This window comes from Hibiscus syriacus, unplaced genomic scaffold (assembly GCF_006381635.1).
Source record: "Hibiscus syriacus cultivar Baekdansim isolate YM2019G1 unplaced genomic scaffold, ASM638163v2 tig00117056_pilon, whole genome shotgun sequence".
Lineage (NCBI taxonomy): Eukaryota > Viridiplantae > Streptophyta > Magnoliopsida > Malvales > Malvaceae > Hibiscus > Hibiscus syriacus.
This window is the reverse complement of record NW_024063539.1, coordinates 4,004,514-4,028,577: the sequence shown is the minus strand read 5'-3', so window position 1 is coordinate 4,028,577 and position 24,064 is coordinate 4,004,514. Positions and strand designations below refer to the sequence as shown.

The 24,064-nt window shown below is 36.7% G+C and overlaps 2 protein-coding genes and 2 pseudogenes across 4 annotated transcripts; 2 read left to right on the top strand and 2 right to left on the bottom strand.

Annotated features, from left to right (window-relative positions):
- Nucleotides 1-24,064, top strand: part of LOC120198377 — a 39,190-nt pseudogene that overhangs the window by 3,870 nt on the left and 11,256 nt on the right.
- On the bottom strand, nt 12,378-15,695 carry LOC120198378 (exocyst complex component SEC3A-like). 2 transcript variants are annotated; one of them, XM_039199732.1, is made up of 13 exons: nt 15,563-15,695; nt 15,182-15,310; nt 15,026-15,106; nt 14,873-14,947; nt 14,598-14,771; nt 14,352-14,511; nt 14,191-14,255; nt 13,747-13,917; nt 13,581-13,660; nt 13,296-13,377; nt 12,851-12,948; nt 12,651-12,759; nt 12,378-12,517 (listed from the first exon to the last, which is right to left on the bottom strand). In XM_039199732.1, the coding sequence occupies exons 1-13, from the start codon at nt 15,569-15,571 to the stop codon at nt 12,383-12,385; spliced, it is 1,368 nt and encodes a 455-aa protein (XP_039055663.1). In that variant the 5' UTR covers nt 15,572-15,695; the 3' UTR covers nt 12,378-12,382. The 2 variants fall into 2 exon arrangements, with proteins under 2 accessions (XP_039055663.1, XP_039055664.1); XM_039199733.1 differs by lacking the exon at nt 15,563-15,695 and having other exon boundaries at nt 15,054-15,106; nt 15,182-15,268.
- On the bottom strand, nt 16,093-20,433 carry LOC120198384 (exocyst complex component SEC3A-like). Of its 2 annotated transcripts, none has more exons than XM_039199737.1 (7): nt 20,051-20,433; nt 19,704-19,774; nt 18,802-18,882; nt 18,079-18,152; nt 17,805-17,907; nt 16,642-16,759; nt 16,093-16,197 (listed from the first exon to the last, which is right to left on the bottom strand). In XM_039199737.1, the coding sequence occupies exons 1-6, from the start codon at nt 20,283-20,285 to the stop codon at nt 16,739-16,741; spliced, it is 585 nt and encodes a 194-aa protein (XP_039055668.1). In that variant the 5' UTR covers nt 20,286-20,433; the 3' UTR covers nt 16,093-16,197; nt 16,642-16,738. The 2 variants fall into 2 exon arrangements, with proteins under 2 accessions (XP_039055668.1, XP_039055667.1); XM_039199736.1 differs by lacking the exon at nt 16,093-16,197 and adding an exon at nt 17,331-17,476 and having other exon boundaries at nt 20,051-20,432.
- Nucleotides 22,597-23,288, top strand: LOC120198382 (annotated as a pseudogene).

The window sequence follows — 24,064 nt, the reverse complement described above, 5'->3', positions numbered from 1 at the left end:
CCGAGACCCGACCCGACCAAAATAAAGTTTCACCCGACCCTTCCCGAATATATGAATTAGAAACCGGACCCGACTCGACCCGAAATAATAAAAAAATTATTTTTATTCAATAACAATAATGATTTAATTGAAAAAAATTATATATAGAGGGGTAATATTGTAATTATTCTTAAATATATAAGGTAAAATTATATATATTTTCGGGTCGGGTCAGGTCGGGTATTTTCACTCTAAACCGAACTCGACCCGACCCGAATATCACACTTAAAAAAACCGACCTGACCCGACCAAAATAAAGTTTTACCCGACTCGACACGAATATATGAATTAGAAACCCGACTCAACCTGAAATAATAAAAAATATTTTTATTCAATATATGAATAAGTTACCAAAAGATTGATGATGGTAGTATGGTCAAATTTCAATTCTCTCCAATAAGGTAATCGAATGAATGGAATTCACTTTCCCTAATTTGATGGAAAGTTGAAGTCATGAGGTATTTCAATTCCCTTTAAAAACTTGAATCAAACATAAGAAAATGGTAGAGTTGAATTTCAATTCTCCCTAATTTTAAGGAATTCCTACGAACCAAATGTCATTTTAGTGATATTATTCAAATCAAAATTGATCTCTAAATAATTTGTTAGATGAATATTTCCTTCTTTTTTTCCCTACATTTCCCCCCTCAATTAGCCTAAAAATTGAACCTTGTAAAAGTTGTACATATAAAACGAAACGATTAGGAGTTGGAAAAAAAAAAAAAAAGGAGAGTAGAGCAATGTACACAACAGGACCAAACACAATGGGGTTGATGGAAACCAGAACAGACAGCACAGTCCCCGAAGCTGAAACGTGGGAAGTTTTAACTGTGTGTTGCCATGTGTGTTCCACATGTTTTGTTTTCTAAACCAAAACCATAAAAGCTCGTCTTTTAAGGCTTCTATCTAATAAAATTCCACTCAAGCTCAGTCTCAGCTATTAAAATTCCCTATGGTACGAACATTTCAATGGTCTTTAATCACCATTTTGGTTTGCTTTTGCCTTCCTGTGATCATGAATAATTAAAACCAGTCCTGTACATGAACTGTATAATTCCTATAGTTAATAGCTTCCAATTTCTGGGTTTTCCTTTTTGTCATTTGTTAATCATCTGAGTTTTGAGTTTTGAGTTTGCAGATCTGTGTGGTTAGAGCAAATGGAAGATTCATGCAAAGACTGTAGGAACTGGGAAGAGGAAATCTTTTGGACCCATTTTCAGTCCATTCATTTCTCCCAATTTCTCCATGGTGATTTCCTTCAGCGCTTGGTAAGTTGTGTCTTTGCCAGTTGCCACAGCCTCTTCTCTCGCTCTCCATGGTGAGTTTTATTTACCCTTTCTTTGTCCTGTGCTGCAGGAAATACCGGAAAATTTTGCTAAAAATGTCAAGAAAAGGCTTCCAGAAACTGTGACTCTTAAAGGTCCCAGTGGTGTCATATGGGATGTAGGACTGACAGCAGATGATGATGCCTTGTTCTTCGATGGCGGATGGACAACTTTTGTAAAAGACCATTCGTTGATCGACAATGACTTTTTGATCTTCAAATACAATGGGGTGTCCCATTTCGACGTTCTCATGTTTGATGGCAAGAGCTTGTGTGAGAAACCATCTTCTTATTTTGTGAGGAAGTGTATGAATGCGGAATCCCACTGTAGACACCAAACCAAAAGGAAAGCGAATGAAAATCCTGATGAAATTCTGCACAACTCTTCTCGGTGTGGCCTTGAAAGCAGTCTGGAAAAATCCACCAACAATGACACCGACGCCAGGCCATCCACGAAAGCTATGGAGTACGCGGCTAGTAATAATAAGAAGAAAATCCAAAATTCGGATTCTGGTACTCGGTCCATCATGGCGAAGAGGAGCCTTGGAGGCAAACAGCCTTCTACTTTTCCTGTAGGAGTGAAGGTCGAAAGACTCGAAACTGGTAGGAGCACTTGGAAGACGTAATTCTAAACATAAAACCTGCATTCCATGGTTTAATTTGTTAAATTAATATACTAGTACCTAGGTATTGTAGGGGAAGAACTTATAAAATTTTAGGGGTAAAAATAGGTTAGAAAATATCTAAAATATATGAGAAGAACCTGTCATCTAATGTTATGATCTCCCTATGCATGACTTGCTTCGTAGCTCGAATTGGGTGACTGATAATTGTACTCTCTTTTCTGCCCTAAGATGCGCATGATTCAGAGTATGAACATACAACAACAGAGTATGAACATACGACAACAGATGGCGATGCCTTCGGCTCATTGTGGCATGCAACAGGTAAAAGGGTTGCGACCCGAGCTGAGAAAATGAACGTCCTTTTTAAGGCACAAGAAGCAGTAACCGATGAAGGTTTTATGGTAGTTATGAAGCCTACACATGTTGACATAAATTTTTATATGGTAAACTTAATCCCGAACTCGATCTTGATTATGGTTTTTGTGTATACATTGTTTATCCAATCAAGTTAGACAATGATATTAAAGATCAGCCATGTTTATTGTCTTCTTTTTCGGGTTTTTGCAGTCTATCCCTATTGCATGGGTGGTTAAACATCACTTTAAAACAATGACAGATGTGATTCTTCGTATGAATGAGCGTACATGGAGGACCCGATTTTATTATCACCGAAGTGGCAAAAGCGGAGGGATTTCAGGTGGATGGAGGAAGTTTGTGAACGACAACAACATAGAAGAACACGATGTGTGTGTATTTGAGCCTGCAAATATAGGAAGTAAACCAATCATCCTGGATGTTAGCATCTTCCGTGTTCTCCCAACTGCAGTTCCTCAGAGACGAGTAAACCATCCCCCGAGCTCGCCACCGGACATAGTTGACTTGAGCTCGACACCAGACATAGTCAAGGTAATCGACGCATCATCGTTACGTGCCGGAAAATAGACATGTTATAGTTTTTTAAACGCATTTAATATGGTTTGCTAGTAGTGGCCTACTAGAAAATATGACCAGCTGTAATCATATATGTTAATTATATGCGTGTGTTCGCTTTTAGCAATGCATGTATTGTGCAGTATCCAATTTCGTAGATAAACGTTTTAGTAAATCAAATTCTAAAACAGAGAAACACATGAAGAGAACCGCGAAAATTTGCGCCAGAAGAAGCTCATTTCATCTTAAAACAAGAAAGTATGTTCGTTTAGTTGTTCATGTTTGTTTTTTAATTCCTTAAATCCTTAAAATTAAACAAATGAATATGAATGCCTTCGTTAGGCTCGTTAATTATTTATATCGTAAACTAATCTCTCCTACACGGTACACGAAATGAAAGAACCATAGTATTTAAATTTCTAATTGATAATAATTTTTTTATTAATTCTAATTGATATTCACTTACTTTTAGTAGGCTACTTTCTCTCCTACACGTCACGACACATGAAACTAAAGAAGTATAGTCTATTTATAGTTGTGCTACGTAAGTGTGTTTATTTGTCGGTGTACAATGAATTGCCACTTTAAGTATATAGGTAAGTGTAGAAATAAAATTAGATAAATTGAGGGATATATCTATAAGATAAGGTTGAGAGAAATATTCCACCGAAAGAAACATCTTTTGTAATTGATTGCATATTCATATAACTGTCCCTGTTGTAATTCGATTTACATTCGATAATTTTAAGTTTACAAACTAGTTACATTTAATAATATTTCAATTTAATTCGACTTAACTAGTTTACAACCTTAATCATATCTCACAAACACTTATATATATATATATATATATATATATATATATATATATATGCATACACATCGCTACATAATAATTTTCTGAGACGCTCTCAATGATCAAATGGATCTTTCTCACTCATTCTCGTCCATTTCACCGATTTTCGCTCACTCTTATGGATATTTAAACACACTTTGAAGGTCATGAACAGAAAGAGAGAAGCACCCGAAGCTGGAAATTCATGGCCTGTGATCGGCCATCTCCACCTCCTAAGAGACCCCAAACCTTCCCACATAGTCCTCAACGAAATGGCCGACAAATACGTCCAATCTTCACCATCAAGATGGGTGTTCAAAAAGTTCTGATCGTCAGCGACCATGAAACTGCCAAAGAGTGTTTAACCATCAACGACAAAGCCTTTGCTACTCGTCCATCAACCCTCACCATATAGTTGTTGAGTTACAACCACCCCTTGTTCGGCTTCGCCCCTTACGGAGATCAATGGCGACAAATGCGTAAAATCGCCACCATCGAGCTCCTGTCGAACTACTGCCTCGAGCAACTCAGACATGTCCGAAATCTGAAATCAATACATCGTTGAAAGAGATATCAACTTTGGGACGAGAAGAAAGATGGATCAGATAACGTTTTGGTGGACATGAAGAAATGGTTTGAGAAGACAACTCTGAACATGATTCTCAGGATGATCGTAGGGAAACCGATTCCGAGTTCGGGTAAAGATGTTGAGAGGGAGAAATGGAAGAAATCACTGAAAGATTTCTTCAACTTGAGTGGGAAATTTGTTATATCCTATGCGTTGCCTTATTTAAGATGGTTGGATATCGGGGGAGACGAGAGGTTGATTAAGAAAGAAAAGAACTAAACGAAGTTGCACTAGGATGGTTACAAGATCACAAACGAAAGAGATCATCGGATTCATCGAACAACAACAACGAAAGATTTCATCATTGTTATGCTTTCAATGGGCGTTGAGACATAGAAACATGATGCCGATACCATCAACAAAGTCACCTGCCTGGTACGTGTATAACTATCGTAAGAATTAGAGTCTTTTTCAACAATTCGTCATCTGGTTTTCCTTTCATATTGCAGGGTCTGATATTAACAGCTTCTGATACAACAACGGTGACACTGACATGGGCGTTGCCTTTGCTACTCAACAACAAGGTTGAACTCAAAAGGTTACAACAAGAACTAGACATCCATGTGGGAAAAGACAGGCTGGTCGAAGAATCAGACATTAAGAACTTGATCTACCTTAAAGCAATCATCAAGGAAACACTGCGTTTATATCCCGCCGGACCACTTTCGGTGCCCCATAAATCCATGGAAGACTGCACGGTTAGTGGCTACCACATTCCTGCAGGGACCCGACTGCTGGTCAACCTTTCTAAAGTTCATCGTGACCCACGAGTGTGGTCCGATCCTTGTGAGTTTCGGCCCCAAAGGTTCCTAACAACCCACAAAGATAAGGATTTTAAAGGGGAAAATATGGAGCTGATCCCATTCTCGAGTGGTCGTAGAATGTGTCCCGGAGTTTTGTTAGCAGTTCAAGTGTTGGAGCTGGTAGTGGCTAGTGTGGTGCAAGGGTTTGAGCTGAAGACGCCATTGGGTGAAGCGGTTGATATGACTGAAGGCATTGGATTGACCAACTTGAAAGCCACTCCACTTCAACTTCTCATAACTCCACGCCTTCCTTCTTCTTGCTATTGCCTTTTTTAATGATTTTTAATATGATTCGAAGCATTTTAAGTTATTAAACCCAAAAGAAAAGAAAATTTCATATATATATATATATATATATATCATAAATTAGGTTTTTTTACAATAAAGTTTAGATCAGGGTGATTCTCTCGGTCCAAAGCCATGACATACCTAAGATCTAATTGAGATTTATATAAGAATTTATATATTACCCACCATTTGTAGGATTCAAATATAACCTTACAAGCTCAAATTCTTGAATCCAAACCATTTGTGTCAACTGTCATTTTCATCGCATAAATTAGTTTAATAACTTTTGTAATATATGATAATATCGATAGTGTTGTGTTTATTTTGTTAATATATTATATTTCTTCATATTACATATTAATTTTGTAATTGTTAATATTCGATCTCACCCCATAAATGTAAGATCACATTTTATTTCTTAGACTTTCATGGTCTGAGAGAATCTTGCAATTTGGGATAATATCTAATTATCAACCTCCTAGTTATTTAACATGATATTCAATCAGAGTGATAATAAGTAAAAAGATTGGAAATATACACATGCATGAATTAATTTAACTATTGAACATGATATATTGATAGAGATGGATGTAGGTCATATATAACAATCTTCCAAGAAGTCTGATACAAAGCTACATCATCCATGGCCTCATCCCCATTAGAAAGTTATAAACTTGCATCATACTCTAACGAAGTCATTCTCTTTTTAATACCAATAAAATACTTGAAAATGCATAAATCTTTTATTTATTCAAAATAACCTTGAGCTCATTTACAATACCACAATCACTATAGATGTTCAAAACATCATCGACATATATTAACATAGTCATTAACTTATTACATAATAATAATAATATAATAAGATTAATATACAGTTGATTAATGATAAAGTATTTTCAATAGACAAAGATATCAAGTTTGTTAGGAAATATAACGAGAACAAGTAATTTCCCTATAGCCAGATTAGTGAGAATACGAAATAAAAGCGGAAAAATAATACCCGAAAAATTGATAACGGAGTTCAGCCAATTGTGCTTACGTCTCCGGACTGCTGCAGATCTTTTACTGAAGAGAAAAATTACAAGTGTTTACAAAACACACTTGAGAGAGAACTGGAAGATTTTGGGATGATTTTGAAGCTAAATGAGCTAGGGTATTTATAGTTGAAACTTAGGGACTAATCTTGTAATTACCCTAAAATACAATGGCTCAATTTGGTGATTAACCCTTGCCCAAATTCAACAAAATTAGGCAACCTAATTATTGTTGAATTGTGTAGCCGCCCATGCATTGAATTTCCACGCCATGTGCTTTTGAATTTCAACAATCTCCCACTTGAAGACTGATTTTAATCTGTCTTCACACCTCGATCAATGCAGCAGCTTTTCTAGTCTTGTTACTCTAGCATGCCAACTGAAGTTGAACACAACTTCAGTTTGTCTGTGGTCACCGTCTTTGTCAACATGTCTGCCGGATTTTGAGCTCCGCTAATCTTTTCAAGTTTCAAAATCCAATCTTCCAGAAGAGACCGGATAAAATGATATCGCAATTGTATATGCTTCGTCCTGGAATGAAAAGACGGATTCTTCGCTAGATGGATAGCACTTTGACTGTCGCAATACAAGACATTATTTTCTTGTTTCTTGCCTAACTCTTCCAAGAAACTTTGGAGCCAGACCATCTCTTTGCTGGCTTCCGTAACAGCGACATATTCTGCTTCGGTTGTGGAGAGAGCAACTATCTTCTGTAGTTGAGAAACCCAACTCACTGCGGTTCCTCCTAGAGTATAGACATACCCTGTAGTGCTTCTTCTGATGTCAACATTTCCGGCTAAGTCAGCATCTACATAGCCTGTCAGTATCGTATCTCCACCTTTGAAACAAAGTGCTTTGTTTGTGGTACCTCGCAGATATCTGAGGATCCATTTGACTGCTTCCCAGTGTATTTTGCCTGGATTATTCATGTACCTGCTAACAGCTCCCACTGCTTGAGCAATATCTGGTCTGGTACAAACCATGGCATACATCAGACTTCCAATTGCAGAGGCATATGGCACCTTCACCATGTGTGCACGTTCTTCCTCCGTCTTTGGTGACTGTTCTTTGGAGAGTCTGAAATGAACACCTAAAGGTGTATTTACTGGTTTAGCATCTTGCATGTTGAACCTGGAGAGTACTTTGTTGATGTACTCAGCCTGTGATAACATCAAAGTCCCCGACTTTGTGTCTCTCTTGATCCTCATCCCAAGAATCTGCTTTGCAGCGCCCAGATCCTTCATAGAAAACTGCTTCGACAATTTTTGCTTTAAGTGTATAATCTCTTGTATGTCTGAGCCTGCAACGAGCATGTCATCAACGTACAATAATAAAATAATGAAGCTGTTGTCGAACCTCTTGATGTAGCAACAATGATCTGCTTGGCATCTGGTAAAATCACTGCTACCCATGAAACTATCGAACTTCTTGTACCACTGTCTAGGAGCTTGTTTTAAACCATACAAGCTCTTCTTCAACCTGCATACCAGGTTTTTCTTGCCTGCCTCTATGAAGCCTTCTGGCTGCCTTATATAGATTTCTTCCTCCAAATCACCATGAAGGAAAGCTGTCTTTACATCTAACTGCTCAAGATGTAAATTTTCTGCAGCTACAATTTTCAACACCAGTCTGATTGTAGACAGTTTCACGACTGGAGAGAAAATTTCATTGTAATCAATACCTTCTTTTTGCTGAAAGCCTTTGACAACCAATCTTGCTTTGTAGCGTTTGCTCCCATCGTGCTCTTCTTTGATCCTGTAAATCCACTTGTTGTGGAGCGCTCTCTTGCCTGGTGGTAATTCAGCTAATTCCCACGTCTGATTTGACATAAGCGAGTCCATCTCATCTTTCATGGAAGACTCCCACTTGACTGAATCCTCCACTTGCATTGCTTCATCATAACACTCTGGTTCACCATTGTCAGTCAGCAACAAGTAGTGTAAAGAAGGCGAATACCGTTGGGTTGGTTTAGGAATTCTGGAGGAGCGTCTCAGTTCTGGTGTGCCTGGTTCTTCCTCTTGAACTGCTTCAGGACTGATCTGAACATCATTTCCAGAAATCTCCTCAAACTCAGCAAATTCCTTTGTTTCAGCCTCGGTATTACTTGATTCTGCGGTTGACCTGTCTTTGTACATCACATTTTCATTGAAAATGACGTCTCTGCTTCTGATGATCTTTCGATTTTCGTAGTCCCAAAAACCGGTAACCGAACTCATCACCGCCATAACCAACAAAGGCACATTTGTTGGACTTAGCATCAAGTTTACTTCTTTCAGCAGAGTCTATGTGTACATAAGAAATACAACCAAACACTCTTAAGTGTGAAAGGTTTATTTCTTTCTTGCTCCAAGCTTCCTCTGGTATTCCGCCATCCAAAGGAACAGAGGGCCCACGGTTGATCAGGTAAGCTGCAGTGTTGATAGCTTCAGCCCATAGAAATTTGGGCAATCCGGCATGTATCCTTATGCTTCTAGCACGTTCATTCAGAGTTCTGTTCATGCGCTCTGCTATGCCATTCTGCTGCGGTGTTATGGGAACTGTTTTCTCCATCTTAATCCCATTGTTTGCGCAGAAATCTCTGAATCTACTGTCTCTATACTCTCCTCCATTGTCAGACCTCAACCTCTTGACTTTCAAACCAGTCTCATTTTCCACCATGGCCTTCCATTTTCTGAAGGTATCAAAGACTTCTGATTTCTTCTTCAGAAAATAAACCCACGCCTTCCTTGTTGAATCATCGATGAATGTGACATAATATAGTGAGCCTGCAAGAGATGGAACTGGGGATGGTCCCCATACATCAGTATGAATCAATTCTAACCTTTCTGCCTTGGGTGCCTTGCCAATCTTTGCAAAACTGACTTTCTTTTGTTTGCCAAAGATGCAATCCTCGCATAGTCCGACATCCACATTCTTTAGATCCGGCAGCTTCCCTTTTGACAGAAGTATCTTCATTCCTTTCTCGCTCATATGGCCAAGCCTTTGGTGCCATAGGTTTGATTTTCCATCAGCATCTGCTACTGCAATGATATTCTCTAAATTTGAGGTTACATAGAGAGTACCAGTCTTCTTACCACGAGCAATGACGAGTGCTCCTTTGATAATCTTCCATTCACAACCTGAAAAGGTTGTACTATATCCTTCTCCATCAAGCTGTCCAACAGAAATCAGATTTCTTTTGAGGCCAGGAATATGTCTCACTCCTGTCAGCTTCCAGGTGGTCTGGTTTGGCAACTTTAGTCGGATATCTCCTTTTCCGACGATCTTCAAGGTTTCATCATCAGCAAGATGAACCTTCCCAAAATCACCACTGATATAGTTCTCCATGATTTCTTGGCATGGGGTGGAGTGGAAAGATGCCCCTGAATCCAAGATCCATGATTCAATCGGACTGTTGACGCTTAGAATCATGGCATCACATGTCTCCTCTGTCACGTTGGCAGATTCCTGTGCATCGGTATCTTTCTTCAGTGCTCGGCAATCTCTTTTAAAATGACCTTTCTTGCCACAATTATAACAGGTAAAATCTTTCTTTCCCATTCTGGATTTTTCCCGTCTGGATTTGGATCTGCCACGATTTGAATTTCTTTCTGAAGTTCTCCCTCTGGACTCCGTGTGCAAGGCTGAGGAGGTTGATGCTTCACCCGATTCTCTCCGTCGAATTTCTTCGCTCAGTACCAGATCCCGAACATCGTCGAATTTCAATTTACTATTTCCCGACGAGCTGCTAACTGCTGTAACAGTAGCATTCCAACTGTCTGGTAGAGATGATAAGAGAATTAAAGCTCGAACTTCATCTTCGAATTCAATTTCCACAGAACTCAACTGGGTTGTGATTGTGTTGAGTTCATTCAGGTGTTGAGCCACTGATGCCCCTTCCGTCATCCGCAAATTGAATAATCGCCTCATCAAGTAAACTTTGTTTGAGGCCGATGGCTTCTCATACATACTGGAGAGAGCAACCATAAGACCCGCCGTGGTCTTTTCCTTTGCTATGTTGAAAGCAACATTGCGGGATAACGTCAGTCGGATAACTCCGAGGGCTTGTCTGTCAAGAAGAGCCCAGTCTTCATTCTTCATGCCCTCTGGTTGTTTTCCTGATAGGGGTTGATATAGATTTTTCTGGTACAGAAAATCTTCAATTTGCATCTTCCAAAATCCAAAGTCCGCACCATCGAACTTTTCAATTTTCACCTTCCCTTCGTCTGCAGCCATCGCTCCCACTCGAATCTGGCTTCTTTGGATCGTTTTTGACAATTTCTGTGAACCGCCGTGTATTAGAACACCTCTGTCGACAAACTCGTATCGCCGACCGAATTTTACTATTCACGAAATTCACTATTCACGTGAATAGTAACCTCGCAGAAAAATTGACAAAATTCACAACCAAAAGCTCTGATACCAGTTGTTAGGAAATATAACGAGAACAAGTAATTTCCCTATAGCCAAATTAGTGAGAATACGAAATAAAAGCGGAAAAATAATACCCGAAAAATTGATAACGGAGTTCAGCCAATTGTGCTTACGTCTCCGGACTGCTGCAGATCTTTTACTGAAGAGAAAAATTACAAGTGTTTACAAAACACACTTGAGAGAGAACTGGAAGATTTTGGGATGATTTTGAAGTTAAATGAGCTAGGGTATTTATAGTTGAAACTTAGGGACTAATCTTGTAATTACCCTAAAATACAATGGCTCAATTTGGTGATTAACCCTTGCCCAAATTCAACAAAATTAAGCAACCTAATTATTGTTGAATTGTGTAGCCGCCCATGCATTGAATTTCCACGCCATGTGCTTTTGAATTTCAACAAAGTTAATGTATATATGCATGTTAGAAAACATCGTGCTGAATTAACCCATTATAGGAATGCTTTTAGGATTAGTATATAACGGTCACAACAATTATCATAATGATTTAAGAACAACAATATTATCACTTCTTAATTTAAGAAGATTTAGTCATATCATTCATTCAAATAACTAGGGTGTGTTATATTTTTTTCTCTCTTTTTTTATAATCGTTGTTAGTCTCTTTTCTTTTTTATCTTTGTGATCGACGTCGACACCAGTCTTAGTACTGATTGCCGACCATTGATATTCATCATTTTTCATTTGCTTTACTATAGGGTATATTTGTTTTTTTATTCTTCATAATTCTGCATTTTTGGCACGTATTCTTCTTTCTTTTTAGTATGTTTTTCTCTGCATCTATGACACGTTTTCGGTTGTTTGGTCGTTGTTTTTGTTTTATTTTTAGGGTTGGTTTTGATATTGCCACGACTGATCAATATGACGTTTATTTGTTATCATGATTATATTCCTGTTATATGTTTAATTTACAGTTGTGGTTGTAAATCTTTATTGTAATTTTAATATTTTCTATTTTTAATAAAATTAGAAGATTCCATTAAAAAAAACCATATCATTCTAGTGTAATCAATGAAAAATTGTTTAAAAATTATATATACAAGATGAATCGAAGGGAGACATGTGGGGATAGTCATGCTTGAAAATTTTAAATTATTAAATATTTTAGATATTTTCTTTGTATTTGTTATTAAAAATATATTTTAACTCTTTGAGAATATTATAAGTTTATCCCTTCCTAAAATTTTAAAAGTTCGCTCTCTTAGCATAAAATTTTGTGTCTGTCCCTAAATATATATATATATATATATATATATATTAATAAATTTAATCATTTAAAATAAATTAAAAGCATTAAAAAAGACAAATGATTCGTTCCAAAAAATAAGTACTATTGACTTGTATAGTATAGGTGTGTCTCGAAAACTAATACACTCAATTTCAATGTCTAAAGAGGGGACGTGAATACCATCCACATCAAAGCCTTGATACTTATCAAAAACTATCTGATGAAACTTGATGCATAAATTAAGAACTCGCAAAATACTATCATTAGCATGATGTTAACCTCTTCTGGTGGAATAGTAAACATTAAATCCTCAATCTTTTTAGCAAACATGAAAAGTCGTTCAAATTGCTGCAAAAATGAAACAAATATTAAAAACTGTGTCATAAACATAAAAAGTTCCAGTATTTCCACAATGACATAGAATCACTGCTTAACAGTAATGAATAAAACAAAGAAAAAGCCACCAAGGTGGGTCACTTACAAAGTATATTATCATGCTGAGATGACGTTGGCATGCTTGTTCATATGCTTCACTTGCTTGGTGATAAAATTTGGCCAAAGTCTGTACAACATTGGCCAGGTCATATAAGCTGTAACACGAAAGAAGAGGAAAAGATAATTGCCATCAAGGAAGCAGGAGAAATATTGTATCCAGTCAATCATGGGAAAGAAGATACAGACCTGTTCTGAAATGCGGCATAGTTTTCTAGAAGAAATACTTCAGCATATTTTGGTTCAGTTTGGGCAAGTTTTTCAAGAGTCACAAACATAATGCTAACCTGCCAAACAATATTTCCTATGTGAATATTTTTTTCAGTGACAGAGACATATTCAGAAGATATAACATAGAAAGAAAATGGAGCCAATTGAATCATTTTTTACGATGCTGATAAAACTGTATCGTCCACCACTAGTTCACTTAAACACATTATAAAATTAATCAAAAATAAAAAGGACGTCAGCAGGGATGGACCAAGGGGGCTGGCGAGGATGGTCATCCCCCTGAAAATTTCAAGTTCTCATATAATTTATATTTTTCTTTGTATTTTCTATTGATAATTTGTTTTCGCTCCCAACATAAAATCATGCATTTGTCCCTGGACACCAGGCTCAAAATAGGACTTACAAATTTGGTGTATGCGAGATCAACCAAGTCCCTAGATTGTCCCTGGATGTACTGTTCCATGCGGGTGGCTAGAGTTGCAAAGCTGTGCATAAGAATATATGAACAGTTTAAAATTGAGGTTCAACCTTATGAGCAAGTAAATAATAAAGCATCGCCTAAGGACACTAATTGAAATCTATTATATCATTAATTGAAATCAATTATATCATTTTTTTCCCTTTGCCGTTTTATCAACTTGGTTGCAAAATTGCAATCTCTGAATTCTCAGAAAAGCATTCACTTTACCGAGGGATGTATGGTAAGACCCCCATCTGTCGAGTATTACGCTCACTTCTTTCAATTTGATGACAAGCCTCGTCAACAAACTACAAATTTAGTTGCAGCTTAAACATGTTAGATTCATGCAAAATGCAAAAGGATAATAAAATCTTCAGTTCCCAAATGAATTTACCCGGTTGAACTGCATTGAAATTTTTGATTCCAGGTCACCAAGAAGGAGACGTACAAATCCTGCTGCATCAGATTTCTGGCCAGATAGATAGCGCTCTGTTATCCCATGCAAGGATACGCAACGTAAAGGGTCAATCTTGTAAGCCCAATCAACTAGAACATAAAAGTCTTCCTGTAATCCAGAAAAACTGGAAATTGAGATTGTTAAACAGGGAGTGTTACTAAGAAAACACCGTGAGGAATCGAAAACAAGAGAACAAGCACTATTAACAAAAGAATAAGAACAAGCAAGCAACTGAAAACAATGAGCATCAACAAAACAAAAGTACCAAAACTTGAGAAAACACTGATAATTTAAAATGTAATTCTGGTTCAGAAAACAAATAACAAACATAACAAGAAGAAACATAAAATCTATCTGCAAAAGACAAATATAATGACATACTTGAATTCCATCAAGCAAATCCTGTAGTGATTCATTTAATGCTTGCAATTCTGGAGAAGTTTTACCTGGAAAAATAAAATAGATTCCATTGGTGAGAGTTTGAGCTATTACGAAAGGAGATAAATTACCACAAACTATAAAGGAACAAGAGAAATTATTACCACCTTTGCCATCATTATCATCAATGCCCTTAGTTCCCTGATCATCATCATCGGCATCATCATCATCATCTTCTGATCCACTCTCATTACCATCCGCATCGTCTCCTTGGGGAAGAAGCCCAGGAATATCAAAGCACATGAAATGTGCAAAGAAAGAACTCTGCAGTTTGAGCCATGAACTTAAAAAATCTAAAACTTAAGAATGTTTGTAACCCCATTTATAAATCGTGCAGGAAGGAATACAACCTCGTCTACAAGTAGTGGAACAAAAATCCTCAGCATTTTGGCATAAGCATCAGAAACTGCAGAAGTGTCTACACTATTCCCACTTTGACTGCCACCTGTGGAAGCTTCCAGCCAGTTAGTTGGAGGTTTTGATATTTTTGTACTAGCACGAAGCTCATTGGCGAATTCCCGAGCCTAAACAGAATTTCAACTATTTATCAAGCACTGTAACAACATCAAGTTTGAATGAGGCATTTGTTCTCTAGATAATTGAATATTTCATTTTGAATTCCAACCTCTCGGTGCAGAAGTAAGTTAAGGGAGGCACAATAAGATTTCCTCAAAGGACCCATGCAATTACTATCAAGATTCTGAGAATGAGCAGTGAAAAAAATATTAGAATAACAGAAACACAATATTACAGATTTAGACTTCATCTGCAATCTGACCTTTAAATGTTGCAGAAGACGGGCATACGTCCTGCATTTATACCGCAATTCAGCATGATCAGGCCTCTTCAACTGTCCCCGCTGTTAAAATAAAGCAGGTGAATGACGCTTAGGAAATTGTTTTATCATCAAGACAAAATAACATGAAGGAAATACCTGAGAGAAATAGTTCTTGTCATTAATCATAAAATCCACCATAGTGGAAAAGTAGTTTCTCAAGATCTCAGAAACTTTACAGACAAATGTAGCTCTTATTAATCCAAGTTCTGCCCGCTTCTCTCTAACCTAAAATATAGGCACAACAGACAGAAAGCTACGTTTTACTCAAAAGACCAAATAAATCCAGATTCAGACAGACCAGTAGCAATACTAATCCACACCAAGTTACTGAAAATAAAAGTTACAGAAAGCTATCAGTTTTAGTGAACATCAAAGTAAGCAGGATGTGTTAAGCTAGTCCTGTGTCTCATAATCACTGGATAATTTGATTAACTACAAAACTGTAGAAACTGTGGGAAATGAGAGAGGAGTCCGTACAGCTCGCATTTTTGCAAAAGTAGAATCCAGGTTAGGTACTTAAGGCCTTGTAAAGCACCAGTTAACCACTCACATGCTTCAACATATTGCTGTATGCTACCCTCATCAAATTCTTCCCCTGTCAGACAGTCTGCATACTACAACCAAAAATAAAATTGTCAGTAGAATCAGGCTGCATACCTTCACTAAAGTCTAAAAGATTTATAGAAATGGATAACATACCTCAGGAGGAATACTGAATCTTTCAACGAGTTTATCAAGTTCTTCAATGATTGCTTTATTATTTACAGATTGCATCTCTAACTTATTGTTGCGGGTTTCTATCTGGTATATTGTGAAAAAAGGTTACGTGCTAAGAAGTCAAGTTACAATTTGAAGGAAATAACATTTAGTTTGCATATTCATTATTTACTTTGAGGGGGGAAATTACCAACTAACTTGAAGTATAAATTACGGAATAATGACAAACTAGACAGGAAGAAAACAGAGGATCCTACATATTAACAGAATGTTGAAAAAAGGTTCCCTACCGACTTAATATCTTCTCTCATATGTCGTAATTTAACGTTGAAGATGCTCAACCACTCATCCATGTCATCAACACAATTTGTTGCTACCTCAAGCCCTTGCAGTACCTGAACAGCCAGGAGCAGAACAATTAGCTTCAGGGGGATAATCATAAGATGCATATTGCTAAGAGGGGTGAACATCAGCATCACCAAGATTAATTACGATTTTTCATATGAAAAACCAAAGAATATCCTAAAAACATAAAGAAATCATGATTTCCACAAGGAACTATTTGGGAGTAGAAAAACGTAAATAGCAGCTGTAAGAGAGGACTGGCTACTAGTCTAGTTAGAGAAATGGTGAACCTGAGTACATCCAAAATGGGGAGAAAATAAGACTGCATAGATTACCTAATAAGTCTGCTTGATACCTAATGCTTAGGGGGATGGAACGAGACCGGGCTAAGCACTGAGTAATAAAGGCCATTGATTTTAACAGTCCCAACATAGTATAGTGCCAGTAAGATTTGAGTAAAACAAGAGGAAAACACAATCAAAAAAGGAAAATACCTCATCTACTAGAGGTTCAGTTTCCAAAATAGCATGTACATTTGCAGCTTCCAAAGCAAGAAGCTCCCGCTTCAACCGTTCAGAAAATGCTTCTGCTTCACAAATGCCCATGACATAGCTGTTTACCATGTTACAATCAAATACATTGGGACTGGATTAAGGTTCTTTAACATTTACAATCAAACACAATATATACATAAGAAAGAATAACACAAAATAAACAGTATATTATTTATCAATCATGCAAATGAAACAGACGGAGAAGAAAGAACAAGAATCATAGACTACCAAGGAACTATGACCACAAGAACCATATCTTCAAACTTTTTAGCTGTTTTCAAAAACTAACCAATATCACTGATCACTGCTGAAGAATAGAACTCTCTCACACATATCATCAGCGATTTGGCAGGTGATACATGAATATTTTGGTTTTTAAAAAAGAAAAATGCAGCTTATATATATTAACATTCTCAGATGATAGATTTCTGGATCTAAGTCAACAAGATATAAACATTTCCACATCAGCCTCAAAGAATTGAACGCGAGTACGCTTCATGTCTTATGTCATTCTAAATTTTCATTAGCTAGAATTCACATATTAAAAAGGTACCTGTACACTCAATTAAGGGTGAAAAACATCCGGCTTTCACTTGACAACCTTAGAACAGATCAAAGGATCAACATACGTGCCCAAAAGAGCCTCCATGTCCTCTTCCTCAGCTTGAGAGACAAATTCCTTTTCAACAGTCACCTCAAAGTCACCTTGTGCTGCTGAAGTTGGAACTGGACCATCTTACTGATTCTTTTGATTAGTAACCGAGGGTGTATTTTCCTAAATACGATATGCAAGTCAAAGACAAGAAAAAGATAAATAAATTGAAATATGATTCTTGAATTTTAGGGAAGTTTAATCTACTTAAAACTCTAATAAAAAAAAAGAATTTGACACTGGGGAATTATATCCCTAAGAATGACCACCAATCCTCAAGGGCATATAATCTAGAATATCCTTAAACTTGGCCACTAGGCATCAGCAACTAAAAGCTTATGTTGCACTCTTCATAATTACAGCTTTCTCTGAGTTTCAAGTAATCTACAGAAATGATTTAGTATCAATTCAACAGTGAAGTACTCAGAAAGAATAAAGTCATCAAATTCACCTTAGCCCAAAGAGCCATCTCCACGACATCTATACCAACAACTTTGGGAATACGACCAAGTAAATCTCTGCAGATGTTTAAGATACATACTAACAGGCGGTTCCTGCAAGAATATTGAAGGACATGGAAATAAATAATTATAGGCAACAACAGTCAATTGTAAGAACAATTAAGAAAAGAAGATAAGTGTTGATTTTGTTAAAGAACCGTAAAATGGGCAAAAACACCCCAATAAGAAAGGTGATATCTTCAGTCCATAGCTATTTCAATTCACCTGTCGTCACAGTAGCGCATTGTCCACTGAGGTGGAGAAAGAGCAACACTTTGACTTCTAAGATTATCAAATCCCTATAAGAAGTTCAGTTAGACGATGAAAAACAAAATTCCGATGCAGAAAATATGTGTCATATATAAATCATAATTTATTTACATGTTGAATATTAGAATCCATTGAACCAATTGTTTAGAATATCAAAATAATAATGTTTCATTTTTTTTATAATCAAGTATTAACAAATTAATTTATATCATTGTTTGTGACAAAAAATAAATTGATATAAATACTATAAAAAAATGTCATATTATAAAAAAGCTTATTTAAAAAATATTTTATTTCTGGACTGAATATTTAAATTATTGAGAAAGGATTACATCCTACCTAAACTAAAAAAATAAAATAAAATCTGACTGAACATAAATCCAAACTTGAAAGGACCGAAACTAAAAAAGTACCCATGCAAAAGTGTCCAGAACCCAAAATAACTCGAAGCTAAAATGACTCAATCCGAACTGCCCGATTGCCACCTCTAAGAGAGAGCATGGAAAAGAAGTTTAAGGTAAAAATATATTATACTTTAGCTCAATTGCTTCATTAAATGACCTAGTCACTAAACAGTGTTTGGCCTACAGGAGTAGACAAAGATCAAAAAGCATACAGAATTCAACGGAATATTCTTACTCAAATAACCAAAAGAAGGGAACAAAAGAAAGGGCTTACCAATGTAAAGGTACATCCACTAGGATCACTAGAACAAACCTCCACCTTTGAAAGATGCTTCAGCTTATATAACTCAGCAGCCTGCACAATTTCAAAAAAATCATGTCAATATATGATCTCAAAAAATCCCACTTCAAGTTTAGTTACTTGAGCTTGAAAGTTAATCAGAATTCAAATGTGAAGACAAGAGAAGCTCTTCGGTTTTGAAACTTGCTTTGAATTTTCTCCCCCCCCCAAAAAAAAAAACCCAATAGAATACCTATTAGTTCAGACTTAAGAGCCTCATCGTTAACCCAATAGTAAACAAAGATATGATCCATACGAATAATAAACAAAGTTCTATCCGACTTTGTCAAGGACATTTTATGATTCTTGATTCAGCATTAACGCACACAACAGACAATTAGTCAAACGCTGATAATTCATTCTAGTAACATAAAAAAAAACTTGTATGACAAACAATTATCAACTATTTTAGCATCATAAAGCCAGAGACACAAGCAAGAGTAGCAGCAAGTCCTAGCAAAAAACTGATGGACCAGCTAAGCCTCAGAGGTCAAAATCTATCACAGGTAAGCCAAATGCAACCTTGTGATGTCCACCCTAATCACTTAAAGTTCAGCTGTTGTAGCTGCCATGTAGTAACACTAAAGCCACGGATGGACCGAAGAAGGGGGGAGGGGCCGGCGAGGGCAGTTTTTTTATATATTTTCTATTGATAATTGGTTTTTGTCCCCTTAAAATTTTATAAGTTCGACCTCCTAACATAAATTTTTATGTCTGTCACAGACTATAGCAATGCTTACTCTATAAAGAACCATTAACTTGTAAGATAATCTTTCTGCACAAGTCTTGTTTGTCCTAACACACGTTATCTTAAAGACTATAATAAGAACAATTACCTCAATAACGCCTCCTGAGGAATACTTCATGACTCGCAAAAAAGCTTTAGTTCGCTGACCCCTTTTTTTAGCTGCAAAAACCACATGAAGTCGTGAAGACAAACAGGAAAACAAAAAATGATCTTATTTTAATTCAAAATCCTTTGGCAAATCATAGCTAATATTCTTGAAGTTGAATTGTTCTACCAGGTTTGCAGAATAAACATGTTCGTAATAGTTAGTTCAGTAACTCAACATTGCATTTAACATAATTGGGCAGTCATAATTTCAAGAGAGAAGAATAAAAAAATGCATCCTAAATCTTAGTAGAGAAAAAGGAAAATTATGAGATCATGGAGAGGGCATACTGCAGATAGCGATGACTCTAGGTTTAGCCATGTTCTTTTGGCCCCCTCCCATGCCCATGCTCATGGCCATTGGGATTGGATTCAATTTGCTAGTAACGTTACTAACACCAGATTTGCTCCAGATCCCCTGGCTTTTAACGACCCGCATCGACAGCAGGACCTTCTGTTTGGTGCCTTCGATTGCGGCGTCGCAAGCTCGCCTTAGCTCGGCGTCGTCCGCGCTCGATTTCGCCATTTCCTACTCCTTGGACCTTTTCCCTTCCTTCTCCAACCTCCGTGAGTATCCCAGGTTCCTAATCTCCGGGAGAGAGCGCGAAATGTGAAAAAATGTGTGATTAACAGTTAACGGAAACGAACCCAACAAATGAAAAAAAAAAGAAATTGAAGACAATGATTTTTTTAAATAATATAAACCGGCTTCTGATTTGTCAGGTTAATGCGCCCCCGTATAAATCGGGTTTGAACTTAGAACTTAGAACTCTGAAGCCTCTAACTTACAACTGTCTCTTCTTTTTCTAATTTAGACACCATGATTTTTGAGAGAGTGAAAACCGTACCAGAATGGAAGAATTTATTATTTTCTAGAACAAAATTATATATTAAACATATAATAATGAATGTTCCTCGTATACCAAAAGAAAAATGGTTTCTGACGATTTATAAATGTCATGAAGAAGCTCAAAGAAATACTGATTACAAAAGATTTTCTACAAAACCAAACAGCAAAGAAATGTATATTTCCAAGTTTCCAACACCCTCTGACGTTTGGAAAACTACGCAGCTTTACGATCCTTCTTTTTTCACTAACCTTCAGCAATAATGCACGAGCAACGCCGATGGAACTTTTATATACTGCTTGAACTTGTTTTTGCCCACAACACTTACAGATTATCAAACATCTGAAAAACTAAATTATTACAGAACAACAGATAAATTTTCCGGTCCCTTCCTGGAGAACTACGCGAGCATTGGCGGCTTGGCGCATTTCCTGCTAACCCACCTGGGAGGCTGGATTTAACGTACTTGTTGAGGTGCTCAACTTTCTGCTATGGAGAGAAACCAAGTAGTTTTGGTCCGGGATTTTGGTAGCTGGGGAATTGAAATGTTGTTTGGATTCCGAGAAATTTGAGAGGAAGGCGACAAAGAAGAAAGGGGTGACGTAGGGGAAGATAGAGAAAGAATTGGAAAAGGATTTTGGTGGGGTTTTCTCACTTTTTGCGACAATGTGGAGACTGGAGGGAGCATCAGCAGGAATTGGAGAAGGATACCGTACGAGGAATAAACAATGATAGGAAATATGATTTTGCGAATCTTCTCTTTGAATGAGACAAATTATAATTTATTCATCTTTTCAGTACCAAAAACATAGATTATTATTATTATTATATCGTGCAAACAAATCCCAATGCTCACAGATGTCATCGAAACAACCACCACTGAAAATTTAGCAAGCAAGCATCTCCAGCTCCAACTTCATTTCATGCTCTCAGACTGTTAAGAACATCATAATTTAAGCTCTCATTTCTTAATTATAACACTTCACATTTAACCAAATTTCAGCTTCCATACAAAGGGAATTAATGGATGAGACAAAGTACACATTTTGACCAGACTTTAACCCATGAGCAAAACTCTTTGAGAATAATAAATAAATTCACACTTTCTCTTTTTCTCAACTAAAAGAAGTCAATTCTTAAACAAAGATATTTCCAACTAGCACTATATGGTAAAAAAACACACCAACAATTAACCACCATCATTCTAATTATAACACTATAGAAAACATTTTATAAATCCATAACCCCAATTAGGGGTGTGCAAATCCGGATACCCGGATTTTCGGGTACCCGATTTCCGGGTACCCGGAACTTTCGGGTCGACGATTTCTCGGCCCGTGTCTCGACCCGGATATTACGGGTACCCGGTAATCGGGTACCCGGATTTTGCGGGTACCCGGTAATCAGATACCCGATACCCGGTTTTTAATTTTTTATTTTCAAATTATTAATTTAAAAAAATATATACACAAATTTAAATGTTCGAAACTTCGAATTACATACTCTAATATCCGAACATAAAATTTAAAAGTTCAAAATACAAAATATAATAATCCATAATATAAATAATTCATTATATTTTATATAATTATATATAAAAAAAATTAAAAAAAATAAAAACTAACCGGGTACTCGGGTAACCGGGTACCCGGAAAAACTAGATTTTGTGACCCGGGCCCGACCCGGGAAATGTCGGGCCGGGTACCCGACCCGGCCGGGTAATTTTTTTTAGAGAATTACCCGATTTTTTTAAATCCGGGTTGGCGGGTCGGGTAATTTTACACACCCCTAACCCCAATGAACTAAATCATACTATTCTTGATCTTAAATTTAATATTTTTTGTTGTATAAATCCATCAATTATCTCTCACTATTCTAATCAAGACAAAGAAAAAGGAATCAAGAATGACCACAATATTATCATGGTGCTTCACATTTGTCATTTGTATGATCTTTCTAATGAAAAATCCTAATTTAATTTTGGCTAATATGAATGTGATCGATAAATGTTGGAGAAAGAACCCTCTTTGACCGACAATAACTGACTAAATGTACTATTGGTTTTACTGGTAAAATGATCAAACAACACCGGTAAAGATGTCATAAAGTATAAGGTCGTCGATTCTTTTGATGATCCTCTATATCCTAAACAAGGGACCTTGCGTTAAGGGACTACAATGATCAAGGGAAAATTATGGATCACTTTCAAAAGTAGCATGCAAATCATACTACGAAGATCGCTTTCTTAAGTAGCTTTACCACCATGACGGTCGCGGTATTGACATCCACATAACTGAGCTGGTTGTCTCCTCGTGTATCGAGCGACTGATATAATCATACATGGGTTACGAATCCACCACTGCAAGTCCCAACCACCTAGCACCGTGATGGGTCCTGACTCAAAGGTGATCCCACTAGGTCAAATGGATAGAGATGCTATAAGATTGGTCACTGCAAGAAAAGTGTGTGGATCGATCATAATACATTGTATACATGTCAAGATGGTCTCATTGATGTCAGTTGAGGTTCTACTGATGTTATCATATCTAACAATTGGTTTAGAAACCAAGACAAAGTTATGCTTCTTGGGCATGATGATGGGCTTTGAGAGATAGAAACATGAAGATCACTGTCATTTTTAATCTTTTATGCCCAACTGCAACCAGACAATGCCAAAGTAAAATGACTTAGCTCTAGGTTTTGAATTACCTTAATTATTTGACTGTTGTATTAATCACATTACAATATGCACGTATCCGAATGAGAAAATATCGATTACTTGGTGTTGATATTTGGCTCAAATTAACAAGAGATGTTTATGTTTTCCTCATGTTTTATTTTAGGTAAAAAAAAAAGGTGTGAATCTTATATACAAGAGAGGGGGAGGGGGGCATATTATTGTATAATATATGATTAAATGCTTATAACTCAAAATGACCCTACTCTTGTTTACTTGAAAGAAACATATTCAAATGGATTTTTGCATTCTTTTTAACCCTTATGTTGTACTATTCCTAGTGGGCTTTCGTGAAAACCCTAAAAATCATAATTGGGCATGAAACCCAGGTTGGGTATTGTACATAATATATTGGATTACATCTGATTCTGATATCATCCCTAAGATTTGGAATTTGTATCCCATATTGAATCTCCAAATCACCAAAAGGATGCTTTGCGATGATAGCCTGGTGACTCGAAGTCCCAAGCAGGAATTTAAATTATGGTTATGATCATATCTTCGATTGCGTTAGTTTATTGTGTGTGAATATGGCGAACATTATTAAGATGATTGTGGGTATCACAATCATGCAATAATGATAACGAACAACATCTCTACTACTATATAGCGCGTGTTTTTACAATCACAAATCGTTATTTAAATCTCTAGTCCCAAGCTACAGTCGGACTAAATACACCTATATATTTACTTGTGATTTAATATTTATTTTTTATTGAA

What these genes read in the sequence shown, in the direction of transcription:
- LOC120198378 (XM_039199732.1), bottom strand. An exon ending in GTCTTCTGCAACATTTAAAG is followed by an intron (nt 14,948 to 15,025) that starts GTCAGATTGCAG and finishes GCTCATTCTCAG; the next exon opens with AATCTTGATAGTAATTGCAT. An exon ending in ACTTACTTCTGCACCGAGAG is followed by an intron (nt 14,772 to 14,872) that starts GTTGGAATTCAA and finishes AATTCTGTTTAG; the next exon opens with GCTCGGGAATTCGCCAATGA.
- LOC120198384 (XM_039199736.1), bottom strand. Translation starts at nt 20,285, where the DNA reads ATGGCGAAATCGAGCGCGGACGACGCCGAGCTAAGGCGAGCTTGCGAC. An exon ending in TAGAGTCATCGCTATCTGCA is followed by an intron (nt 19,775 to 20,050) that starts GTATGCCCTCTC and finishes TGGTTTTTGCAG; the next exon opens with CTAAAAAAAGGGGTCAGCGA. An exon ending in GTGGATGTACCTTTACATTG is followed by an intron (nt 18,153 to 18,801) that starts GTAAGCCCTTTC and finishes AACTTCTTATAG; the next exon opens with GGATTTGATAATCTTAGAAG.